This window comes from Macaca fascicularis, chromosome 12 (genome assembly GCF_037993035.2).
Source record: "Macaca fascicularis isolate 582-1 chromosome 12, T2T-MFA8v1.1".
Taxonomy (NCBI): domain Eukaryota; kingdom Metazoa; phylum Chordata; class Mammalia; order Primates; family Cercopithecidae; genus Macaca; species Macaca fascicularis.
Genome location: NC_088386.1, coordinates 65,927,361 through 65,953,432, shown reverse-complemented (window position 1 = coordinate 65,953,432; position 26,072 = coordinate 65,927,361). Strand labels below are relative to the sequence as shown.

Genomic DNA, 26,072 nt, shown 5'->3' with positions numbered 1-26,072 from the left:
TCCTAAAAGTGAAATAGGCAATCTAGAAGTGGATGTAGAGGCAAGACTTCTCTACTCTGATAAAGACCACTTCATTCTCTCAACCAGAAAAAAAAATATGTATGTGTAACACTATTTTTGCTTTCCCCAGCTAGTGTTATTTGGAAACTGCTGCCTGCTTAACTTTCCTCCTCTGGCTATGGGGTCTGGAGGGTCTATTGTAGAGAAAAAGCATTATTTATTTCAATTTTTATCTCCTTTAAAAACATTATCCTAGACTTTACATAAGCTTACAAAAAGTGTTACATTGTTTTATATTTCTCTATTTTTAGTTGAAATTAATAAAAATAAATTTGGTTTAATTTTTTTCAATTTTATTAAGTGATTTGTGTCATTAGTAACTATAGATCTTAATTTCCTTTAAATTCACATGCTCCACCTAGTGCGCCACTTGAGAATAGCATCTATTATCAATTTTTGCTGAAGAATTCCTCGTGTAATGTGAAAATTACAGATGTCCAACTAAAAGCTACTTGGATTGAGTATTCCAAAGCTCAGAGGAATGAAGACATAGATAAATGAATGGATAAATAGCAAAAAACATTCTACTAAATCAAAAGTATGTGGTAAGGCACTGTAATTTTAATGGCTCAGATGTTTTCAAATTCCAGTAAAGTTTATATTGCTCTTCCCAGATTTCCTACTTGTTGTTATGAGTCTATAAGTATGTTGGCTGCCAAGGCTGGCTTCTTAGACAAACAGAGTTTGCAAGTTGGAGTTTAAAGGGAAAGTCTTGGCTTGGACTGGTTCCTGGAGTTTGCTTTCGGTGAGGCAGTGGAGCGGGAGAGTGTGGAGAGCAGGACTGGTCTTAGGTTTCAGGGATCAGGTAAAGGGGAAACTGGTGCCTGAATCCACGGATCAAGTAGGGTGGGAATGAGGGCAATCCTGTACCATCAAGTCCAAGGAAATGGGTGCAGCGTAAGAATAGAATCGGAAGAACGGGAAAGACAGAGCCAGAGGTAGAGGCTGGGAGTTCCCCTAAGACAACAGTGAGCATAGATGAGGTAGAGGATGAGGGTCTTTGTTCAAATCTTTGGCCCAGCCAGTGAGTGGGAAAGGAGCTTCAGAGGGCACCAAACTGGTTCAAATACTAGAGGAATTATTCTCAAGAAATAAACTCCTAAAGTGTTGTAGCTTTCACTGTAGTTTAATCTCTATATCTGCATTATGGTTAAAACCATTTCTGTGTCAATCCTCTCTAATATCCCATCACTGGGCCTGCTAGCTTCTTTGTTTGAGCTGCTAGTCCTATGAACTATATTGACTAACATATTTTGCCCAAAAGTGACTCATTAATCAATTAGCCTCTTTCTGTCTGCCAATTACACCTGTGGAATTGGAGGCTTCCATGGAGGTAGGTACAAACAGGGCTGCAAGAACTTCATGTAGGTGAGACAGGATATGTTCTTCCCTTCACTCCCCAGCTATGAGGAAGAAAAGGTGCAGGCTTGAAGATGTCAGTCCTCAAGAATCTAGGACAAAAGCCTCTATGGCCATAGAGAGAACCCAGGGATCACTCCCTTATCACTACATCCAATGGATTCCATAAAAGAATGAAAACATTACTCAAAACTGAGAACGGAGTACTGTTACTACACGAAGGTCAGTGATGTTGACTATTTCTTCTAAATCTTTATTTCCATTCAATACACCCTTTGATAACAGAGACAATGAAAGAGAAACTTTTATTTTACTATAACTCTATAATAATGGACCTAGAATGAGAAAAACAATAGCACACCATTGAGGAGTGACGTTATTCTACTGAGAGTCAAATATGGACAGAGATACCAGCTGGATACCCTTAACTACGTGAGCTGTATCTTGTCCCTGAACTTAAGGCTCTATCAATCAAACAATACCATGCATAGATTTTAAAATAGGATAATTGTTTGGGTGGAACTTATTCTAGTATCTGTCCATTTTTCATCTAAGCACAGTTTTGGCCAGAATCCCAATAAATCATCATCTTATCATTCATCATATTAAACAGTATTTGATATACCCAACTTCTCTAAGCAGCAAGAATCAGTAACACCAGCATAAAATTAATATTAACGAACTTATTTGCTCATTTGTAGATAGATAGATGTAGGTATACATAGATAGCAGATACTAATTATAGCAAGGTGTAGATTTATTTCTTCTGTTAGGAAGGTAAAAGGATCTTTAACCTCCTATGTGTCAAGCTTCTTCAGCACTTTACGAAGTAATCTTTCTGGAGTTATTCATTTACATAAGAACCCAAGAACCCATTAGTGTATATAATATGTGGTGTTTTGTGTGTGTGTGTGTGTGTGTGTATGTGATTGCATGCATGCACACATTTGAAGGTAGAAGAGGGAGAGAGTGAGCAAGGATTACTGGGGAAAACTCGACAGTTAAATAGTGAGAAATCTGTTTTTAAAGGTCATTGCTGCAGGTTGAAAAGAAATCAAAAGCTGAAGTCATTGTTTTAATCAGCCTCAGGCAAATTGCAAGGGCAGAATTACAATCCATTAAACAGAGCAGAAAAAAAAACCAAAACCCCAGCAACTCAATTCTTCTACCAAGTAATACTTAGAACAGACCCTTGGCATTTAGGGTTTAACATCTGTGGTTTCAGCTAGTACCAAGCCACCTGCAGGGGCACCGCAGGCTGGATCTTGTAATTTTACTGAGGTTCACGGTTGAGTTCATGGTAGTGGCAGAGACAACCGCGTCCTTTCCCTGCCTCCACTCACATTCCAGAGTGGTTTCACTCTTCTCCCAATAACCCTTGTAAAGTGATAAAAAGCATGTTTTCAATCTACTTCTCTGAACCTTAACAGTATGATGACATACCAGATGATACTAATGAATTCAGGGAAACTGGTTTGGGGAAGAAGCCTTTTTGCAGATCAAGGAAATAGATGCTGATATAAAGGAAATGACCAAATAGTTTAAAAACACCCCCAACAGATTAAGTAACAATGTACCCTCAACTCACTGTTCACGTAGTTTTAGGGCTTCTTAACCTCCTTTAAAAGAGTAAGACTTGGATTCATAACCGCTCTATTGTACCTGAATCAAATATATGTGTTGGCACAATTATAATTTACTGGAAAAACTTAAATTCCAATGGTGTCATACATACACTGTAATCAGCATCAGGTAATGGTATCTATCAAATCTCAAATAGTACAATGTCACTTCTCCACAGGTGCCTCTGCTGTCCTGTATCTATATCTATAGTGTGTGTGTGGGTGTGTGTATGTGTATGTATATGTATGTGTGCGTGTGTATATATATGTATATGTATGTATGTATGTATATATAGTGAAATAGGGATGAATCACATCCCGGCTTTCCAAAAAAGCACTCAGAAAAGCCTGAATGGTTACACCAGGAAAGGTGAGACAGGGGCCTAACAAACTCAAGCTCTCCATGCCCAGTACAGCTTCTCCTCTATGTGAACAAGCCCTCCATGATTCTTAGCCTTGCTCTTGAATACTGTTGAATATGTGCCATAACTGAGATGGATCACTTCCTGTAATACTCTTCTCCCAGCACTACCTTCCACCCCCTCACTGTGACAGAGTAGGGATATTGTGTATTCTCCTTGCTCCCCTCTGTCTTTTCCCAACCATTGCTCTCCCTAACCAATCTCTTTTAATCCCTTTTAAAAGTTCACATCACACTCTGATATCATCCTTTTCGGCAAGTGATCCCCAATTTTCCTTTCTCTCTATCCTTTCCCCTGGTATCAGTCTTTGGTTTCCCCATGTCCCACCAATCACTTTGTTAACTCTTCCCACATTCTGATCTAAGAGTTCCTCAACTTGTCAACACTTAAAAAACATTTCTTTCTATTCCACTGAAGTTGCCCACAAGTTCAGCTACCCCTAGTTCCTAATTATCTATCAAAAGTTCCTAGGGTCTCAGTTCTACAATCCCTTTCCTCATCATCCCCTCACTGAATCTGCTCTTCATCTTTGTTGTAATAGCCAGTCCCCGAACTAGATCAGTCTCAAAGTCAATAAGCCAGTCTGGTGTCACTTTCTTCCCTACCCCCAAAGATCCCAAGGCCACTCTTCTACTAACCTCGATTCCTTTGCTTCCTTACCCACTCATCATGTCCACTGAAGTCAGTCTCCAGCCTGAAGAAGACCATAATGTCTGCTTTCTCTACTCCTAACTCCTTGCTGCTAAGAGTTAATCAAGATGACAGATGAGAAAGGCGGCAGTGGTGATGGTACATTTTCTGAGAGTTTCTAGTGCCAAATGCTGTCCTGAATGCTCCACATGCATTATCTTAGAGACGGATTAACTTCACTACAATAGGATGCTGTTCAGTTATGTTCCACCTGGGGTTTCTATGCTATTAAGCAATCATGATGTCTATCTTTAATTGACCCTTTATCATATTCCTCATAGTGACTATCTCAAAGATTTGACACTTCCCTGGAGTACACATTCCACTCCCAACTCTGAAACCTTGCTAAGTTTGTTTTTTTTTTTTTGAAAGATAAAGGCCATTCAACATGAATTTCCTCACAATGCCTCCTCTCCTCACTTAAGTTTTCTGAGTACTTTTATCTAACCTTTCTGTGTCTTTCCCAACTTAGCGTTTCTCTCTTTCTAAGGTGAACTTTCCTCTTAGGCCCCTGACCCACTCCCTCTTGCTTCCTCCATTGTTTCCTCTCTCTTCTGTCTTCAATGTCTCCCTCTCTATATATATCCTTCCCCTTCACCTGTCCAAGTGTTCCCCAATCCTTTAAGAACTCGCATTCTTCCCTGCAGCCCCGCTGAAACTACCAACTTCTCTCTCCCCTGGGAAAAGTACTAAAGTGGACAGAATATTCCTTACCTTTGCAGGAATAGTAAGAAAGTTTTCCCTGTAGGTTATACATTTCATTACTCTGTATCAGCTCTCAAATCCAAAAGAGTTGCTCCAGCTGGAGGGCCCAGGACTGGTTAGACTGTTGAAGAACTCTCTTTCGGGCAGAAAGCTGGAAGCCTAGTGTAATATCTGGAAGTACTCAGCATTGCATTTGATAGACTATGAAGACGTGTCTTGCAATTTCTATGTGACTGTATTGTGAACCAGGCCAGGGAGGCAGCCCAGTCTGGGGAGGCCCCATCACACTTCTCTCTTTCCCTAATCTCCCTCAATCAGTCCATCACTAAGTCCTGACAATACCATTATTTTAATATCTTCTGCCATTTGTAATTACTATGATCTGCTCACCAGCCTCCTTAGTTGCAGCCTTGCCCTGCTTCATTCTCCATACTGCAATCAGAACAACTTTCTAGAACTCATCAATAGCTCCCTAGCACCTAAGAAACAAATTCAACCTCCTTAGGCCCATTATGACCTGGCTGCTGTCTACCTTGTCTCTGCCTCCCACCTACCCCATGCCAAGCTCCAGCCATGTCAACTAATTGTTCACCAGATTCCCCAAGCTCTCTCTAGCCCTTGTGCCTTGCCCTTTGCTCATCGCTCATTCTTTCCCCTCTACCCCAAATAACCCCCTTTCCTTGACTATCTTCGATTTGTTCTTCAGGACAGTTCAAGGATCATCTTCCCAGAAGCTCCAGGGCATCTTCCCCCACCATCCCAACCCCAGACTGACTTAGGTGTCTTTCCCAGGTGCTCTGGGAGGTATCCCAGGCATTCCTTTATCTAGGTACTTTTCATGTTGAACTGTTCTCACCTGATTCTTGTCTCTATCACACACCAGACTATTAGCTCTTTATCAGGAACTGCATCTGATTTGCCTTTGTAATCCTTCTGTTCAGCACAGGGCCTGACACATACACAGGTATAAATGCCTCTTGAATGATTAAATTAGATATTGAATAAGAGATAAAATGGGATATTTTTAACATTCAGCACCTCAGTACTATTTATTTTCATGATCTTTTACAGTAAGTAAAAACATGAATTTGCACAGATTATGAGCAAGAGGTAGTTAGTGTTAAAAAGAAATGAAAGACTCAGAATTAAATAGGCCTTGTACACTACTTCTACTACTAACATTTATGGAAGGTGCCCTATTCTAAGCATTTTACATGTATTGACTCACTTAACCCTCAAAATAATCCCCATTTTATAGAAGAAACTTTGGAAGAGAAAGATTAAAAACATATCCAGTTAGTGGCTGGCCTGAGACCCAAACCTGGCAGAGCAATAGGTTCCCTCCCTCCCTTCCTCCCTTCCTCCCTTCCTCCCTCCCTTCCTCCCTTCCTTCCCTCCCCCCTTTCCCCTTTCCCTTTCCCCTCCCCCCTTCCCCCTTTCCTCTTTCCCCTTTCTCCTTTCCTTTCCTTTCCTTTCTTTCAGACAGGTCTTTATCTGTTGTCCAGTGTGGAGTGCAGTGGTGCAATCACAGTTTGCTACACCTTCACACTCCTGGGCTCAAGTGATCCTCCCACGTCAGCCTCCTGGGACTACGGGCATGTGCCACCATGCATGGCTAATTTTTCTTTTACTTTTTATTATTTATTTAACTTTTTAGTAGAGATGAGGTCTTGCTACAGTGACCAGCCTGGTCTCAAACTCCTAGGTTCAAGTGATCCTCCTACCTCAGCCTCCCAAAGTGCTGGGATTACAGGTGTGAGCCACCACACCCTGCCAAGCCAGTGGTTTTAACCACCACATTGCACTGCCTGCCCGGTGGCCATAACTGTGTAGAAAAATGATGAGTGGGTAATTTGGCCTCAATCATCTATACACTCACCTCAATTTTTCTGTGTGTGTGTGTGTGTGTGTGGTTTTTTTTTTTTTTGTTTTGTTTTGTTTTGTCTGCTTTAACTTGAAAAATCACAGCTTTAAATATATTGATTTATCAGCATGGAATGGTATTTGAGGGTTTTTCCTGGTGGGCTGAAAAACATCTACGTAGCCAGCTCTTTGCCAGTTGCAAGAGGAAGTAATAGTACAAGAGAGGTGACAGGTTAAGTGTCAATTACGTACACTGTGTTTCCTTTGGAATTAATTTTCCTACATCCTAAGGAAGTGATTGTTTAAAGTGTTGATACCTATTTGTGAGGTTGTATTTTTTTTTAATGATAGTTCAAAGAAACACAAACCACTGAGTGAAACTCGAGATTACAAAGACCCTGTGAGAAGCCTTTGCCACTACATAAGGCTTCTGACATCAAAGGAGTTAACAAAGATAAAGAGAAATTAGAGAAAGGGGATGAGAGAGGCTGGTGTTACAATTTTCTATGGTAAAAGGAGAAAGATTTTGGTTTGTTTGTTTTTTTTTTTGAGACAGAGTCTCACTCTGTCGCCCAGGCTGGAGTGCAGTGGCGTGATCCAGCTCACTGCAAGCTCTTCCTCCCGGGTTCAAGTGATTATTCTCCTGCCTCAGCCTCCCGAGTAGCTGGGATTACAGGCCCCCACCACTATGCCCAGATAATTTTTTGTATTTTTAGTAGAGACAGGGTTTCATCATGTTGGTCAGGCTGATCTCAAATTCCTGACCTCATGATTTGCCCACCTCAGCCTCCCAAAGTGCTGGGATGACAGGCATGAGCCACCGCACCTTTTTTCTTCAAAAAGAATAAAAGAGAGAGAGAGCATAGATCTAGACAGGGAAAGTCAGGCAAATGTGAAAATCCAGATAATTTGGCAAATGAAGTCTTAGAAATCATTCCGTGGCAAATCCCAGAACAGGGAGACAAGGAGGAGATGTTGGATTTGACTCATACCCTTTAAATGTTGGGTTTGTTTTTTGCTTAGTTTGTATTTTCTTTTACTTCGTCTTCATTTTTGGTGGTGGTGGTGCTGTGTGTGTGTGTGTGTGTGTGTGTGTGTGTGTGTGTGTGTGTGTGTGTAGGTGGCTGGTAGGGGTGGTGGCTGCTGTAAAGGAACAAAACAAGAGATTTCAGCTCCCTGGGGTTTAAACACAAGTTCCTACTGCTTCAAACAGACCCCAAGTCACAAGAATTTCTCTGCATTTCTCTACTCTGTAGGGAGGCCATAGAAACAGAAATGGCAGTGGAAAAAGGAAACAAGTAGGAAAAAAAATGCACTCTGAGCTATCCAAAAGGGAAGAAAAATCAGCAAAATATAGTCACCTTGAAACTCCGCCTCCAGCTCCAAGAGTTCTGAGGCCAGTGTTTGGCTTTTTGATTACTAAACAGCTTTCTGCAGAATACGTGAGTATTTCCGGAACTTGCAACTTATGATATTTTATTTTCTTCACCTCTAGTACTTCAAATGTTCTTTTAATAATAATGGACTGGAGCTTATCTACATCCTGGATGGTTTCATAAAACCAAATAATTGCTGAGCCTAGGAAGCAGGTTTATTTGCATTTAATTTTTTTAAAGAGAAATTCTGCCACCCTCTGGACAGAAATCAAAGATCTACTTCTTAGCGATTCACCAAGAAATACTGTTTAAAGCACTTGCCCCTGAAAATAAACATTTTTATAAAAATCTACCTTCTAAAAAAAAAAAAAAAAAGGAGGATGAGGTAGGGTAGGAATCACGGCTGCTTTAGATAGAATAAACAATACCTGAAAAATCTTACTTAAAAATACTAAATCGACCCTAAGGAGTTTGGAACTAAAGAGAAAATGGTCTCAGAGCACATCAGAGAAACAGCCTCCAGTGTTTAGCTCAGAATCTTTCCAAAACTCACTTTACAGCCTACATGACTGCTCTTCAGTCTACCACAGCCAAGTAAAGATGTTTCACACAATGTCAGCCATGGTTGCTTTCCCACAGTTACCCTTATTGGTTAAAAAAAAAAAAAAAAAAAAAAAATCCAAATTTCTGTTAAATGTAAATATATATATATTTGTTGATTTTTTAACTAGAGCTAACTGAACACCAGGGCAGAGTAAGATTTCAGCCACTTGAGAGAAATTGGCCATAAGAGCACAAATGGGCAGTTTGTTTCTGAAGCTCTCCTGCTCTCATCCACTGGGCATGGAGTACTTAATGGCATGTAAATAAAACTCTTAAAAATGCAGGGATGTGATAATTACCAGTAATAATGCTGGGCAAGTCAAAACACATGACATGACATTTTTATAAACAACCACAGGGAGAAAGAAGAAAGAGAGTACAGTACCTGGTTTTGGTAACAGGATTTAGATGCTTCTGGTCTTGGAGAACCTTGGCCAGTTGGTTTTGCAGAAACAAAACCTTTCCATGTACTCCTTTAATAAATGGGTGGTCAAGGAGATGTGTGACGGAAGGTCGCCTTTCAAAATCCTTAATAAGACACCTGTTTGCAAAAACCAACAAACAATCCAAAGTACAATCTTAGACACCCTGTTCACCTATGAATATGGGGGAGAGAGAGAAGGTAAAAGCTCATTTATAAAACCTGATCATTGGTTAATGATACACAGCTCCTTTATTAATATGTACTGGAAAATAGAAAAAATAGTAATTCTCTATTAGTTGAATTAATTAAAACATCAGAAATCTGTCTTAGTTTGTTTTAAGCAAAGTTGAAAACACAATTTTTTACCATCAATTTGAAGTACTCAAAACACTGAAAATATAGACTGCTCAGACAATTTTCTACCTGCATTTTCATTACAGAAGAATATTTTCAGTGGAGTCAAGTTGATTTGTGTGTGTGTGTATATATATATATATACACTTTCTTTTAGAAATATGTAGAATTAAATACTACCACCTCAATTAAATCCTAATAGATGAAATGTCGCTTGTTTAATGGTAGGGAAAAGGCATTTAGGAGTTAAAAGGAGAGAAACTAATCATAAAGAAACCTTCACATAAAGTTTGGCGCTTGATTTCTAATGTCTTCTGAAGAACCAGAAGCACCACAGAACAGGAAGTGACTACAGTACAATTCAGATGAATTGGGATAGAATTATACAAACAGGGAACAAAAAGTCCATTCAAAATGGTAAAAATTGGGTTGCATTTAAACTCTTCTGTGGTTAATTGGTTAAAATCATACCGGCATAACTACTTTCTGTTTTAGATTCAAAATCCTTTTCAAAGCAAACAATGATTTAGTACATTTTGCTGCACCTTCTGTGTTATTCAAGATGATTTTGACACAGGGAAATTTCTAGTGAAATTGAATCTGACGAATACCCCTCCAGTTGCCATCACATTTCTATTCTGCATAGCTGCCCTTGGAGAGAGGAAGAAATTTTAACATCCACCCTTTTAAGCTATCAGTCTTTAGCCCACATTGGAGGCTTAGGATAAATGGATGCCATTCTGCCCACTCCATGAAATAAACGTCTTTAGTTTACTCAATAGTGGCATGCCAGCAACATCTAACATACAACATATTTTTAATGAAATTCACTGACAAATGGTAAAAAAGTTCAGCCTCACCTTGAACATCTTTTTAGAACATTTAAGCGGAGTTCTTGAAACAATCCACAACAGTTAAATTTACAAAAAAAGCTTTAGCCTTTGCAGTTTTCAGTTCAAAACACTTTCATATCCCTTACCTTCTAGTCCTGAAAAGATGTTCGGTAAATTTCCCAGTCTGTTTTAGAATTGATTCAGGGGATTCCCTATCTATTGGAACTGGAGCTTTCGGCCAGAAAAGCCAACAGAACCTAAATTATCTCCATTCGGCTGCTTGCAGGACTATAAATACCACCTCTGCCTTGCCATGGGAAGAAATACATCATTTGACTTTTATAGGTTCAGGGCCTTTGGTATAATCTATTATTTTTCTGTAAAAAATCAAAAATCAGTGCATATGCTTTAAAAAGACTATGTTCATGTCTTTACATCAGCAATCTTCCCTTGATTCCTTGTATATTCATCTCTATATGTAACTATCAAAGTTAATATGCTTTGATATTATGCAAAAATGCTAATAACCATGTTTCCTGAAAAAAGAGGAAATCCGAGAGGTAGTTATACTGTCAGTAACATAGGTGCATGGCCCAGTCCTCCTAGCATTAGGAATAGTGTATAAAAACTCCTAAGGTAAACTTAGCCCCTATGTCCTCTGAGAGTTCCTACTGAAGATGCACCTGGTAGTTTTGCACACCCCCAGGAACCTCAGAGGGGACAGGTAGGACGGGAGTCCGGGAACTGCTGGATCTGAAGCTAAGCCTGCTCAGTGATTTTTTAATAAGTCACATCATGTCTGTTTCTCATCACCAAATAGGCATACAGTATTGAAGTATTTCCCAAACATACTGGGAAGAAAAATTTCCTATTTCCTCACATAATATTCACCCCACCACCCATCCCCCACATTTTTTTTTTTCTTTCTTCCTGTGTTAATTGTTGAAGCATCATCTGACTACTAGGAAATGCTTGTTGAAAAGAAAGAATGAGGCCGGGCGCGGTGGCTCAAGCCTATAATCCCAGCACTTTGGGAGGCTGAGACGGGTGGATCACGAGGTCAGGAGATCGAGACCATCCTGGCTAACATGGTGAAACCCCATCTCTACTAAAAGATATAAAAAAAAAAAAAACTAGCTGGGCGCCTGTAGTCCCAGCTACTCGGGAGGCTGAGGCAGGAGAATGGCGTAAACCTGGGAGGCAGAGCTTGCAGTGAGCTGAGATCCGGCCACTGCACTCCAGCCTGGGCGACAGAGCGAGACTCCGTCTCAGGAAAAAAAAAAAAAAGAAAAGAAAAGAAAAGAAAGAATGAACAAAAGGACCAGGGGTCCCTCAATAGCCCATTGACTGGTGGCAACACTTCAAATTAGTAAACACAGGGGCAGAGGCTGAAGGTGGGAGGAGGAAATTAATAAAAAATTCATAGCATGTGAAGGGGAAAGTGAGCTGGAGCTGCCTCTACCTTCCTCCTTAAGATAAGTACCTCAGGGCAGTGTTCCAGGTGAGGCCTGAAAACAAGGTCCTTTGGGTGCTTCAGTGAGTAAAGCTCCTTGAACAGGGATTGAGAAAGACTGGGAAACCCATACTCCATCCAGCCTTATGAAAATATGTCTCCACTGGCGTCTAGGGATGCCATTAAAGGTGGTATAGCTTGTTTCACAATGTTAGCATCCACTGGAGAAGCAAGGCTTCCAACAAGATCACAAGATCATTTGATATGTTGGAGAGGGTCCCTCTCTAGATTATGGAGGAATAAAAGAAATGAGTGACCTGTAATCCCAGCACTTTGGGAGGCCGAGACGGGCAGATCATGAGGTCAGGAGATTGAGACCATCCTGGCTAACACGGTGAAACCCTGTCTCTACTAAAAAATACAAAAAATTAGCCGGGCGAGGTGGCGGGCGCCTGTAGTCCCAGCTACTCGGGAGGCTGAGGCAGGAGAATGGCATGAACCCAGGAGGCGGAGCTTGCAGTGAGCTGAGATCTGGCCACTGCACTCCAGCCTGGGCGAAAGAGCGAGACTCCGTCTCAAAAAAAAAAAAAAAAAAAGAAATGAGTGAACAATGAAGTCAGAGAATTAGACAAAGAAACTAGCAAGTACATCTGTTATTGCTTGAAGATGCAAAAAATGAAGATAGTAAGCATTCTACTTTCTGGAAGCAATGATCAAGAGGATCTGTTGGCCAGGCATGGTAGCTCATGCTCATAATCCCAACACTTTGGGAACCCAAGGTAGGAGGATTCCTTGAGCCCAGGAGTTCAAGACAAGCCAGAGCAACATAGTGAGACCTCATCTCTACTAAAAAGAACTTAAAAATTAGCGGAGCACACCTGTAGTCCCAGCTACTCAGGAGGCTGAGGCAGGAGGATCACTTGAGCCCAGGAGTTTGAGATTGCAGTGAGCTCTGATCACACCACTACACTCCAGCCTGGCAACAGAGTGAGACCCTGTCACCAAAAAAAAAAAAAAAAAAAAAAAAAAGGCTTTGTTAGTTCTCCATCCAAGTAAGAAAGACTGAAGTGGGTTGAATGTCTGTCATGATAAACCCCTATTAACTTCAGTAGGGATGGCACCAGGTTCAAGAGGCTGAAGGAGAGACCCAAAACTAATGAGTGAGACATTGGGTTTTATTAGGAGGATATACAGGGATGATGCAGTAGCCGTGTGTTGACAGAAGAACCACCACTGCATGCAAAAAGCATGCAGTTTATATAGCATTTTCCCTTCACTCCCTCCTCCTAACAACCTCCACCTGGCAACCTTCATTTAACCCGAAACAAAGAGCCTCACTCCCTTGTATGATGATGTCCCACAGGAAGGGCCCAGAGCTCAGATGTTCCTCACAGACAAGGAATTGATCTCTGGGTTGGGTATGCTCTGAACTCCAAACACACTCAGGTGCAACTGCCATACAGGGTCATCCTCAGGATATTCTTAAGTTAAATTATTGCTATCGGGTGTGTCTCCCATACACCATCATGCCACAGGATCAGCAAAACTGAACCTGAGTGTAAAGAGGAAGAATGCTAAGCAGAGTGGTGACTCTCCAATTGCATTGGAGGATTTTTAGGGAAAGGGCATAAAGAACTTGAAGGTATAGCTTTATTCTAAAATACTCCTCTATATATTTTTTTCTCATGGGGAGCAAAGAGCCAGTCTGAAATGGAATTATTATTTTACAGATAAATAGAGGAAAGTTATTCCTTAAGAACAGATAGAAAGTCCTGCATTACTAGATATCAGGGCATAGCATCAGATCATTTACTCAGCAAATGTTTATTACACAGCACCAGAATTAGCCGAAATACATAAATTAATTAAAAACTATGACCCTTTTCCTCAAGGATCTACAATCTAATTGGAAAGGTGGAAGGACAAGAGAAACACATGGAACAGCAAAAGCCATATGTTTGCTTGTATCTTTAGGGTAAGAAATAATAGCACAAAAGCATAGGGCTTCAGAGACTGAGATTTTTTGATTCTAGCCCCTCTTTTAAGAGGTAAGGAAACGGGATCAAGTCCTGACAGTGATGAGGTCAATTCCTCAACTCCTACAGGAGGACCCTTCCTGCTCTGCTCCGTGTTGTTAAAAATGGCAAAGGTACAATGTACAAAACAATACTTCGGGGCCAGAGGGAAGAACTGTAGTCAGGGAAGACTTCCTGGAGCTGGTGCAAACTGAGCTAGGTAAGTCTTGGGAGAAGTTTTAGAACGAAATTGAACTAAACTGGGGGAGCAAAGGCAGAAGTCATACTGCGGACAGATCGGCAATGCAAGAAGCAAGACTAGGCAAGCTGCAAAGCCAGTAAGTCAGGAGGCTACCAGAACACTGACCTTCACCGCCTAAGCTGCTTCCTTTGAATGTCTAAGAACAATTATTGCCTTTAGTCCCTTCACCAGCTTTAACTAGGGTATAATTGTGATTGCTTAAGACTTTGTAGTTTGTTGACCAAAATGCTTACTGTTTAAGTTTGTCAGCTTGTCATTTCTATCCCTGGTCAGCAGAGATTTAGTGGATGAAAATGAAACTGACAGCTGGGATTCCTAAAACTCCTGATAGCCTCCATGTCCTTTTATAAAGCAAGAGAGGATCCTTTAACGTGATTTGGAGAACAAACAAGTAAAATTAAGGAGTTTTAATATACTTATTCATTTCAGGCATTGCTCATTAAACCAGGAATTGCAAATTCCAAATGAAGACAGTCTTCCCCCAGCCAGAGACTGAACAGTTTTTACAAAAGGATGCACACAATGTTAAACTCTGTATGGGATTGGGGGCCAGCCAATGTGAGGTGAATTAGGGGAAGCACTAGACACACAAAGCAGTCCATCAAAAAAAGAAACTAGTTTCCTAGTCAAAAGAGGTTGGAAAACTTTGGTGATTCTCTAAACCAAGTAAGTTTGGAGTTTCATAATGCACACAAGCCTATTAAAGGTTCTTACAAGAGCTGGGGTAAAAAAAAGTTTAATTCTGTTCGAACCCACGTTTCCAAACTTACTCAGCCACAGAGAGCTTTGTCTTTTATTTGGGCCCCACAAATGATATCCTTGGAAGTTCTGTTGTAAGCAATTAGTCGCATGATTTTCGAATGGACACCAGAGTCCTCAACTCAGTGGACTGAGGGGAGACTGGAAGAACCCTTAATTATTGCCACATCTGAGACACTCTGGTGGGCTATTGTTTCTGCAAAAGACAGTGTTTCAACCTGGGGAGACATTTTCCTGAGCTCAGTTCTTTCCAGAGTCCTTAATTCTAGAAAAAAAGTAGCAAGGACTAGATTGAGATAAACTACTTTTCCCCCAAATCATAAGTAATTCTTTCTTTCATTCATTCCTGGATTTTTTTAATCTTTTCTTTAAATTTGGATTTAGATATGCTTTCTCTGTGCTAAAAGACAAAACAACAGAATAACAATTTATTTATACCATGAGATATATACAAGAGACTCTGAAATAAGGCTATGGTGGGTGGTTTGAATATGATAGAAAAGTCCACCAGAAGATAAAGGAAGCAAATTTCAGCCTTGAAGGAAATCAATCCACTACCTAATTTGAAATTCTAGTACCTTCCATCATGCTTTCTTGGCTGAAGATTAATTCTCAGAATATATTAGTGTCACCACATTAAACACAGGTTGTTGCAGCCATTTGCAGCAATCTCCCAGTCTGGCTTCTGCCAAAAACAGGCAAAAAGGAGACATTTCTTAGCAAGAAGCAAGGTCGGGCTCTCGAGTTGGTGGTGTCTGTGCACTTTCCGTTCCCAGACAATAGTGCTGTCTGGGAACACAGCTACTCTGTGCCTGTAAACTGCCATTTCGTAACCAAAAACCCGGTGCCTGCAAGGGGGAGCTATTTGTCAAGAGCCTCTGACTGTTGTTTGCCAATGAATAAAACACTTGATAGAGAGCAGCTGAAAAGGCAAAAACTAAAAATACTAGTGAACTGGGTAAGAAAAGCATGAGGGTGAGCAATTTTATTCCATACACTGGGGCAAAACTAGATCAAAACTCAGGATTTATGTCTCTTCTCATTTCTTTATAAATATTCTGTCTTTTATACTGCCTGCTATTTTTTTGTAGGCCTGCTTCTTGAATTGTTACGTGTTCCCGTTGCTACAGAAGATCTAAACATTTTGGATCTGAGCAAGCGTTTCCCTGCCCTGTGATTCACTGTGCTGCCCTGTGGTTGCTATCATCGTCAAACAGAAGGCTGACCGACAAAGAGGCCTCTACATCAAGGGGAGAAAATCCTCCAGAGGATACACTAATTATAGGTTAAATATCAGAGCCCACAGTACTCTGTGTCAGAAGAAAATTTCCATTCTGCAAGACAAGACTATGACAAACAGACATTTTCCCAAAATGACTAATGCCTCAAAAGAAGGCAGATTCAGAAACCTGATGTTGTGCATGGTATTTCTGTGAAACATCACCCCCCTGTTTGCTGGAATATTTAACTGCATTTCAGTTTTCCTGAAGTCTTTCCTGAAGTCTGAATATCACATTTGATGCTATTTTAAAGTTTCACTGGTGAGAACTGAAATTGCATGCTAACTTCACACTTGGGGTGGGGAAGTGGGGTCCTCCCTTGAAACAGGTAAATGAGAACTGGGAGTGCATTACTCAGTTACGCAGGTCTATGGTTATCAATCAGAGGAGAACAGTCAGTATTTGCTAAAAAACAAAAAGCCCCGAGAATGTGGGATGGAGAGTTTTAGAACAGGAAGCTGAGTCTCCCTTTGAAATGAGTAATGGGAACAGAGTCTGTGTAAAAAACAAGAGACCACAGGGCTACTGGACAACAGGGCAGCTGCCATCTTGCCAGAGATCCTGGGGCAAGGTTTGAAAGATAAGCAAGTCAGCCTGATCTTTAGACAAAGCTGTCAGCACCAATGGCCCAGAGTGAGCTCAAGTGAATATAGGATGGAAATGGAAAGGAAAGAATGCTGCATTTCCTGAAGCCTGAGACTGGGCAGGAAACTTGGGGATAAAGAACATCTACTTTTCTCACCCAGAGAACATTAAAAGAAAGTAAAGAAGGTGACGAAAGAAAACATATAGGGTGGTTTGAAGTCAAAATATCAAATCTCTGAGCAAATGGGACAGAATCTACCTCTAGAGTTAAGAAGTATGCACCAGTGTGGCTGGAGAGAGTCCCTATGCAAAAACAAGGCCCAGGATCAGAGACCCCCACTAAGGCAGAGAGCTGCAATGTGTAACCCTGTGATGCCCCAGGGTTGCAGCCTGAGTGAAACCTGTCAACCAGGAACCTCTTTACCCTCTATCTCTAATCCCTTGGTCAATATGAAATAGTTAGAAAAGCCCAGACTAACTGACTATGTTCTTAGGGAAGGAGATGTGGCAACAAAAATTCTATATCCTCAGGCCCTGCTTGTCTGGGGACAAGTGGAGAGCCACCGTGAGGAGGAACAGAGGAAAGGAGACTATACTATAGACAACAGGCAGAATCAGTCTGGCAGGAGGAAAAGGAGAGAGATGTAAAAGTGCTAAACAAATGAGATGAAGTTAGAAGGGCCAAGTGAACCAGGCCAGAGCCAAGCAGCAGGTCAAGATAGGGCACAGGTTCAAGGTAAAGAGAGGTTTCTCCAAGAAAAAGTCACTGAAGGCACACTGACTGAGGTGGCTGTTTTATTCTTGTTATTGGCACCTCCTTCTTGTGTTTAAGCGACACTTTCAAACTGTCATACGGCATTTGACAAAGAATGGGGATGAGGAAGCCCTCTGCTGGACATGGTGGCAGCCAAGAAGATGTCAATTTTGTGTCTGAGAACGAAGGCAGTCTTTAGGATTGTTAACTGGTGGCCCCGAGTCATCACCTTCTCCCTCCTCCTGGCTTTCTTTTTATTTGGTTGAGTCTTTATAAAAAGCACCTTGCAATTAACCAGATATTTCTCCAGGCAACTCCACCCATGTGACACAGTCAGGGAACAGATAAACATGAGCCATTACTTCATTGCACAGCCCTAGCAACTAACTTATCAGATTGTTAGTCTGTGTTCAAATGCCACCCTTTAGTTCAAAGAGCTGGAAAAGGTGTGGTCCCTGGGAGATCACACCTAAAATGGTCAGAAAGGTTATTGTGGGGAATAAATGAGATAATTCATGTGTAGTGTTTGGTACACAGTGAACACTTGATAAATGCCAGCTCCCTGGGCCAGACGCTGTACTAGTTGCTGGGTATACAGTAAGTCAGTCCACTGGAGGAAGACAGCTGTGGTACACCTATTGATAATTAGCAGTATGCGTGCTATGTAAGTGTCTTACTCCATTTTGCACTGCTCTGTCAGATGACCTAAGACTGGGTAATTCATAAAGAATAGATACGTAGTTTCTCACAGTTCTGATGGCTGAGAATTCCAAAATCAAGCCTCCAGCAGGTTCAGTTGTCTGGTGAGGGCTGCTCTCTACTTCCAAGATGGCTCCTTCAGAGGGGAGGAATGCTGTGTTTTCACAGGGTGGAAGGCCAAAAGGCAAGAAGATACTAACTGCCTCCCCTTCAAGCCTGTTTATCAATCCTTAATCTCATTTACCATGGAGAGGCTCTCATGACCTAACGACCTCTTAAAGAACCCACCTCTTAATACTATCACAAAGGCAACACCTGAATTTTGGAGGAGACACATTCAAACCACAGCAACAAGGAAATGTTAACATGCAATGGCTCCTTGAGTTAGATTTGAATAATACTGTGCTCATTAGTTAGCTACTTTCTCTCAGTGTGATTCCTACCACTGAGGACAAATTTCTGTTTGATAGCAGATGTCCTGATCAGAACTTTCAAAGTTCTGAGTGGAAGGGAATTTCTGGGGTCTGGCAATTCAGCAAAAGCAAAGAACTTTGGCATTTTCAAGTTCATGCCTTTGGGTAATTTTTTTAATGTCTGGCTCATTTCTTTGATTCGAAAATCAATTTCCATTTTGACAAACAGTCATGGTCTGCTTCTTAGTCCAGGCTTAAATGCCTAGGGACACATGAATTGTATTTCTTCCCGTGATCCTACTTGCCACCCTTCCCTGAATTAAATCCACAGTTCTCATTTGTATGCATTCTTCTCCCTACAAGAAGAAAGAATAGATAGTACCCAGCCATCCTCTAACAGAAATGAACAATCCGTTCCACAGTGCATGATCATTACATGCTCAGGACTATACCAGGACTGGGGTTGGGGCTAAGAGAGTGCAAATCAAACAAAAGACATTATATTCATCCACAAGAAACTTATCAGCTTCTGGGGTAATACCACACTTACATGTATGAAAGATTTAGAGAATCAGATGAGATTGATTTCATTGATTCATTCAAAAACTTACTAGGTATTTACTGTGAATGGTGCTACAGCAAATGCTTGGGGAAAACAATGCCCGGAATGAGACATTTGCTTTCATGGGATTTAGAAAGAAGTAGTAGAATAGACATGGACATAAATAATAATAATTTAAGGCTGAAAAGTATAAGCACCAGAATAGCTCAGACGAAGTAAATAATTCTAACTAGGAGCAAGAGTTTCACATGAGAGATGATCCTTGGGTCTTAAAGAACAAAAGGGGTATTGACAGGAAATGCAGGGAAGAGGCATTCCAAGTGGAGGGTACAGTAGCCTTTTGAGGAAGTTCATTGGTATAAAATGCAAGGCTCATCTAGGGATATGAGTAGAACAGAACAATGCAGTTATAATAGAGATGGGGGTGAGAGTCTGTCTGGAACATCTTTTCAGAACCTAGAAGGTCTTGCTGGTAAGTTTGGGCTTTCTCAGCCACATTAAACTAAGGTTCATGAACAAGGATATAACACAATTAGATATTTGCTTTAGAAAATAAACTGGCACCACATTAGAGAGTAGATTAGAGGTAGGGAGTGATTTCATTTAGGAAGAATACAGTCTGAAGTAATGAAGTGGAAAGGGAAAGATGATGACTGGAGCCCTGGAACTTGAAGACAAGTCAAGAGTGTTGAAAGAAAAGAGAAGAGGTTACCAACGGAATCTTAGGTAAACTTAAATTTAATAGATGGGCCTGTAGCTAAATCTCTGTGAACATAAAAATCTCTTATCTTCACTACCCAACTAAAACCTCTCTCAAAGGACCCTAAAGGCCATTAAGTTGCCGATTCTGTGTTCACTTTTTAATTCTCATTGTATTCAACCTCTCTGTTCAAGAGGTCACTAATGACCACTATTACCCTGGTTTCTTGAAACATTCTGTTTCATTGCCTGTAGTGATGCTACATCTCTGAGTTATTCTTTTACTTTTCTGACCACTCTTGCTCATTTATTTTCATTACCAGGTGGAATAAGATGACAAGGGCAGAGGAGATAGGGTATGCAAAGACAAGGAGAAGTGAAAATAGAACTGACAGCTTTTATGCGCACAGGCTTAGAACTTGCTCCTGAATAACTACTGCCTTTGCCCAGTAGCTCAAATGTATAAATTAAGCAATATAGAGGGAATTTGCATACTATGGAGAAGGCCACCCCTATTCTTGGAGACCCACAATGCCAAACAAGCCTGTAGATTCTGCGAAAATGAGTGGGTGCAACTCTAATGTGCATAGCTGGCATTAAGTAAAAATTTTAAATGTAAGAAAATCAGCAAAAACTACTCAATAAAATTTACAACTGATTATTGCTAATAATTCTTATAATAGCTTTAATAAGATATAATTCACATACTATATAATTCATCCATTAAAAATGTACAGTTCCATGATTTGTAGTATATTCACACAGTTGTGCAACCATTACCACAATCAATTTTAGAACATTTTCATCACCCCAAAAAAGAAACTCTGTATCCATTAGCATTCATGCCCTATATTCCCTCAACCTCCTCAGTCCCAGGCAACCACTAATCTACTTGCTGTCTCTATAGATTTGTCTAATCTGGACACTTCACGTAATATGTATGGTCTTTTGTGACTAGCTCCTTTCATTTCACATGTTTTCAAGGTTCATTCATATCATAGCATATATTAATATTTCATTCATTTTATTGTTAGATAATGTTTCGTTATATGGATATACCACATTTTGTTGATCCATCTATCAGTTGATAGACACTTAGGTTGTTTCTATGTTTTTGTTTTTTTTTTTGAGAAGGAATTTCGCTCTCGTTGCCCAGGCTGGAGTGCAATGGTACGATCTCAGCTCACTGCAACCTCCACCTCCCGGGTTCAAGTGATTCTCCTGCCTCAGCCTCTAAAGCAGCTGGGATTACAGGTGCTCTCCACCATGCCTGGCTACTTTTGTATTTTTAGTAGAGACAGGGTTTCTCCATGTTGGTCAGGCTGGTCTCGAACTCCTGACCTCAGGTGATCCGCCCGCCTCGGCCTCTCGAAGTCCTGGATTACAGGCGTGAGCCACTGCGCCCAGTCGGTTGTTTCTACTCTTAAGCTATTATGAGTTATTGCTACTACGAACATTTCTGTACAAGTTTTTATGGGACACATGTTTTCATTTCCCCTGAATTGCTGGTTATGGTAACTTTATGTTTATCTTCTTGAGGAACTACCAGGCTGTTTTCCAAAATCATAACATCATTTTACATTCCTACCCATGTATGCAAATTTCAAAATATTCCATCTTGTTCCAGAAATAACTTAAGACATCTTACAACAATAGGTGCTTAAATAAAGGTATATATGATAAGGAAAGACAAAAAAAATTATAAACCAAAGAGAAAAATGAAGCAAAGTGGAAATTAGAGACGAAAGATACCCCCTGGAATCTAACAGGAATTAGAATACCAAATAAAAGACTGTTAGAGGTGTCCACAAATGGAGCTCTGGGCTTTATATCAGACAAAGTGAAAGAAAAAATGTAGTCTGTTTTATATATAGTATACATATATATGTGTGTGTGTGTGTGTGTGTGTGTGTGTATTTTTTTTTTTTTTTTTTTTTTTGAGATGGAGTCTTTCTCTTTTGCTCAGGCTGGAGTTTAAGGCGGGATCTTGGCTCACTACAACCTCTGCCTCCCAGGTTCAAGGGATTCTCCTGCCTCAGCTTCCTGAGTAGCTGGGATTACAAGCGCCTGCCACCATGCCTGGCTAATTTTTGTATTTTTAGTAGAGATGAGGATTCTGTTCTATATTTCTTAAAATCCAAGATATAAAAACAGACTAGGCCAGGCACAGTGTCTCACACCTGTCTGTGATCCCAGCACTTTGGGAGGCTGAGCCAGGAGTATTGCTTGAGCCCAGGAGTTAGAGACAAGCCTGAACAACACAGGGAGACCCTGTCTCTACCAAAAATATTGTTTTTAAATCGGGGGGGATGGTGGTGCACACCTGTGGTCCCAGCCACTTGGAAGGCTGAGGTGGGAGGACTGTTTGAGCCCAGGAGGTTGAGGCTGCAGTGAGCCATGATTGTAACACTGCACTCCAGCCTGGGCCAGAGGGTGAGACCTTGTCTTAAAACTTTTTTTTTTTTTAAATAAAAATAAATAAATAAATAAATAAATAAATAAATAAATAAATGAAACAGACCAGCAATTTGGAGAACTATGATGTAATGACAGGTAACAAGACTAAAGATATAGCTTTCCAGGGTTTTCATAGAAATGGCTCCATACAGCCAGGTGTGGTGGCTCACACTTGTAACCCCAGCACTTTGGGAGGCCGAGGTGGGTGGATCACCTGAGGTCAGGAGTTCGAGACCAGCCTGGCCAACATGGTGAAACCCCATCTCTACTAAAAATACAAAATTAGCCAGGTGTGATGACGGACACCTGTAATTCCAGCTACTTGGGAGGCTGAGGCAAGAGAATTGCTTGAACCCAGGAGGCAGAGGTTGCAGTGAGCCGAGATCATGCTATCATACTCCCGGCTGGGCAAAAAGAGTGAAAATCTGTCTCAAAAAATAAGAAAAAGAAAAAAAAATGGCTGTATGCTATGTAATGAATATTATCACCCTCTAGTAAATGCAGCTATGGGTTTCATAGGGCTGTTTCTTATGACACTCTTCAATCTAAACTGATACCTTATATCATCTAGTTAAAAAAAAAAAAACTCCCTGGGTAGCCAATACAGAGACAAGGAGCTATCTGTCTTAATTCATTGCTAAATCTATCAGCAACTCGGTGAATTTTTATAGGGTCAGGCCCCTTGATTCCTGACATGTTGAATGTCTGGATGCTGGCATCGATTAAGGAAAGAAAAGGTGGATGCCAAGTTACCATGTGCTATTCATTGCAAAGAATGAAAAGAAGATTGCTGAAAATGTTGAACCCATGAATCAAAAGCAACTCAAAGGAGGAAGCGATTCAGTCCCAACAGTGTGAGTTGGGGAAGGGCAGGAATAAGACTGGAGCATCACACAAGTGGGAGTTGGCAACAAAAGGACAGCCGGTTTGCTCCCTAAATGATGACAATAATTACTCCAGCTAAAATGTCAGGCCATAATACACAGTGGGGCTAGGAGATTAGATAAAGAGGCAGGATAATGACCTAGAGCTGCAATAGTCGTACTGGCATTGTGTCTACCCACATTTTGTATCCTTCCCTTAATATGTGTTCTTTTGGTAGACTAAAATTGACTAAACACTTCTCTGGCTGATTGCCAATTACGTGAACATCAAATTGGAGAAAATGAACTAAGCCAGATTTTCATAACAACTGAACCACACTAAAAAGTCTGGAAAAAAATCTTGTCAGATAACATGTAGTTGCACATGTTTTATGCAAGTTAGGATTTTGCAGTTATTGACTCTTCTTGGTTCATGTTTCTGAGGACACAAACCACCACCATGTCTGTCACCTGCCATCTCTTCTGCCTAACTTCTCAGCAAAAAAGCCTCAAAGGACAATGAACCACAAGGCCCAAATTACTGCTTCTGCTGCCTTTTTGGAGAGACGGTTTTTGCAGAGGAAGTGGCCACCCAAGGAAGCCAGGAAGTGCTGCTTCTGTGTGATTTTAGACAAGAAATGAACACTTCACCCTCCACCCCACCCCCAGGATGTCCATCCAGTGCCCTGTTCAAACATTAAATTTTTGCAAGATAAAATATTTTTTCTTTTTTAGGCAAGGGAATGAATAAAGACACTGCCAAACAGAGTCTGGGGAGTCCTTAAAACTCCTCCATTAACAAGATGGAGCAGAACAGCTCCATCCATTACATCAAAGCCTCATCAGAGACCCTAATCCTTTCTGAAAGGAACTCAGGCAACCAAGCCTTTAATTTGCTGAATAATAGGCCATCTAATTAACCCTTGCAAAGTAAAGCACAGACGTTGCAGGCAACCAACACATGTTCCCAAGAGGTTGGGAAAGAAGGGGGAGGGAGAGACAGTTTGGAATAGTTTTGACTCCTATTGTTAGGGAGTTAACTCTATGCATGGGTTTCTAAATGGTTATCTTTCTGCTTTCCTTTCTAATTTTCTCCATTCTGTCTCCCCAGGGGACATGCTGCTTCCCTGCCCTGGTATTACAGTGTGTCCTGAGCTTGAAGACTGTAATTCACTGACATGCATATATAGGTGATATAGAATGACTGTCGCAAAATATACTCATAGCAGCAAATCAGTGACATGAAAGGCTCTTTTAGGACCACTTACCCACTCATCTCTGCTCTAGACAGGCCACTGTGCTCCGGGGAAAGAAAAACAAAACAAAACAAAAAAGGAACCAGAACTCATGATAAGGAGAAAGGGAAGAGAAGAGAAAAGAGAGGGAGTAACACTAGCTCAGGCACTTCTTGGATCTAATTCAACAGGCAATGCCTAGCATTAAACAGGGTTGTCTGATTCTTTCTGTGGGATCCTATTACTGGAGGTAGACAACTGTACACGCTATGTTGCTAAGGACAGGTAACAGGTTAGATGGATCATGAATTTCATACTAGTATGCATTAATAATAAATCATAGACATATTACCCTTCCTGCTAGTTATATCAGATACTGCGATGAATGATTGAATGTATGACACAGTGGTCAATTATCATGTGGATGATATAAATTCTATTGTGCTAAGGACATTTATCTCTGTATTGATCTGGCTTTGCTAGCAAGGATCATAAATTACTAGCCTTCTATAACCATATGATGAATACTCTAATAACAGAATGCCACCAAGTCCTGTTTTCATAATAAATTCCCTTATGATTTCAGTTAGAAAAGTAGCATGCAGAGAATTTGTTTTATTTTATTAAAGACTTCATTTTTACAACAGTTTTAGGTTCACAGCAAAATTGAGAGAAAGGTACAGAGATTTCACTTATACCCCACCCCTGTAACATGCACAGCCTCCCCACTGTCAACGTCGTCCACCTGTACATTTGTTACAATTGAGGAACCCACACTGACACACCTTAATTACCCAGAGTCCATGGTTTACATTAAAGTTCACTCTCAGTGTTGTACATTCTATGGGTTTTGACGAATTTATAATGACATGTAATCCATCCTTACAGTATCATACAGAATATTTTCACTGCCCAAAAAATCCTCTGGGTTCCACCTATTCTTCCCCTCCCACCCTGCCTGCAACTCCTGACAACCACTGATCTCCATACTGTCTCCATGGTTTTGCCTTTTCCAGAATGTCATTTAATTGGAATCCTACAGTATATAGATTCTTCAGATTGGTTTCTTTCACATGGTAATATGAATTTAAGATTCCTCCATGTCTTTTCATGGCTTGATAGCCAATTTCTTTTTAGCAGTGAATAATGTTCCGTTGTCTGGATATACCACAGTTTACTCATCCATTCACCTACTGAAGGACATCTTGGTGATTTCCAAGTTTTGGCAATTGTAAATAAAACTGTTATAAACATTCATGTGCAGATTTTTACATGTATATAAGTTTTCAATTCCTTTAGGTAAATATTAAGAAGGGTGATGGCTAGACCCTATGGTAAGCATATGTTTACTTTTGTAAGAAATTAGCAAACTGTCTTCCAAAGTGGCTGTACCATTTGCATTCCCACCAAAAATGAAGGAGAGTTCCTTTTGCTCCACATCCTTGCCAGCATTTGGTATTGTCAGTGTTCCAGATTTTGGTCATTCCAATAGGTATGCAGTGGTATCTCATTGTTGAATCTTTTTATTTTATTGTCAAAAGTTATATGCAGTATGAAGACTATGAGGAACTCCTGTTTATCCCAAACAAGTAAACAATAGTATCCTAGAACCAGCATGCATAAGCTTACTAGACATTATTGTTACATTTTCAGGACTTCTGTGAACTGGATGATATCAGATTGATAGCTTGAAATCGGCTATGGTGGGAATATTTACACCATGAA

The 26,072-nt window shown here is 40.6% G+C and overlaps 1 protein-coding gene across 1 annotated transcript in view; it reads right to left on the bottom strand.

The window, feature by feature from the left end:
* The window catches only part of MYO3B (myosin IIIB), a 491,510-nt gene that overhangs the window by 278,001 nt on the left and 187,437 nt on the right, over positions 1–26,072 (bottom strand). The window contains exon 9 of the mRNA XM_045367230.3: positions 9,086–9,241. Within this exon, the coding sequence (XP_045223165.2) occupies positions 9,086–9,241 (156 nt within the window). The remainder of the gene's footprint in view (positions 1–9,085; positions 9,242–26,072) is intronic.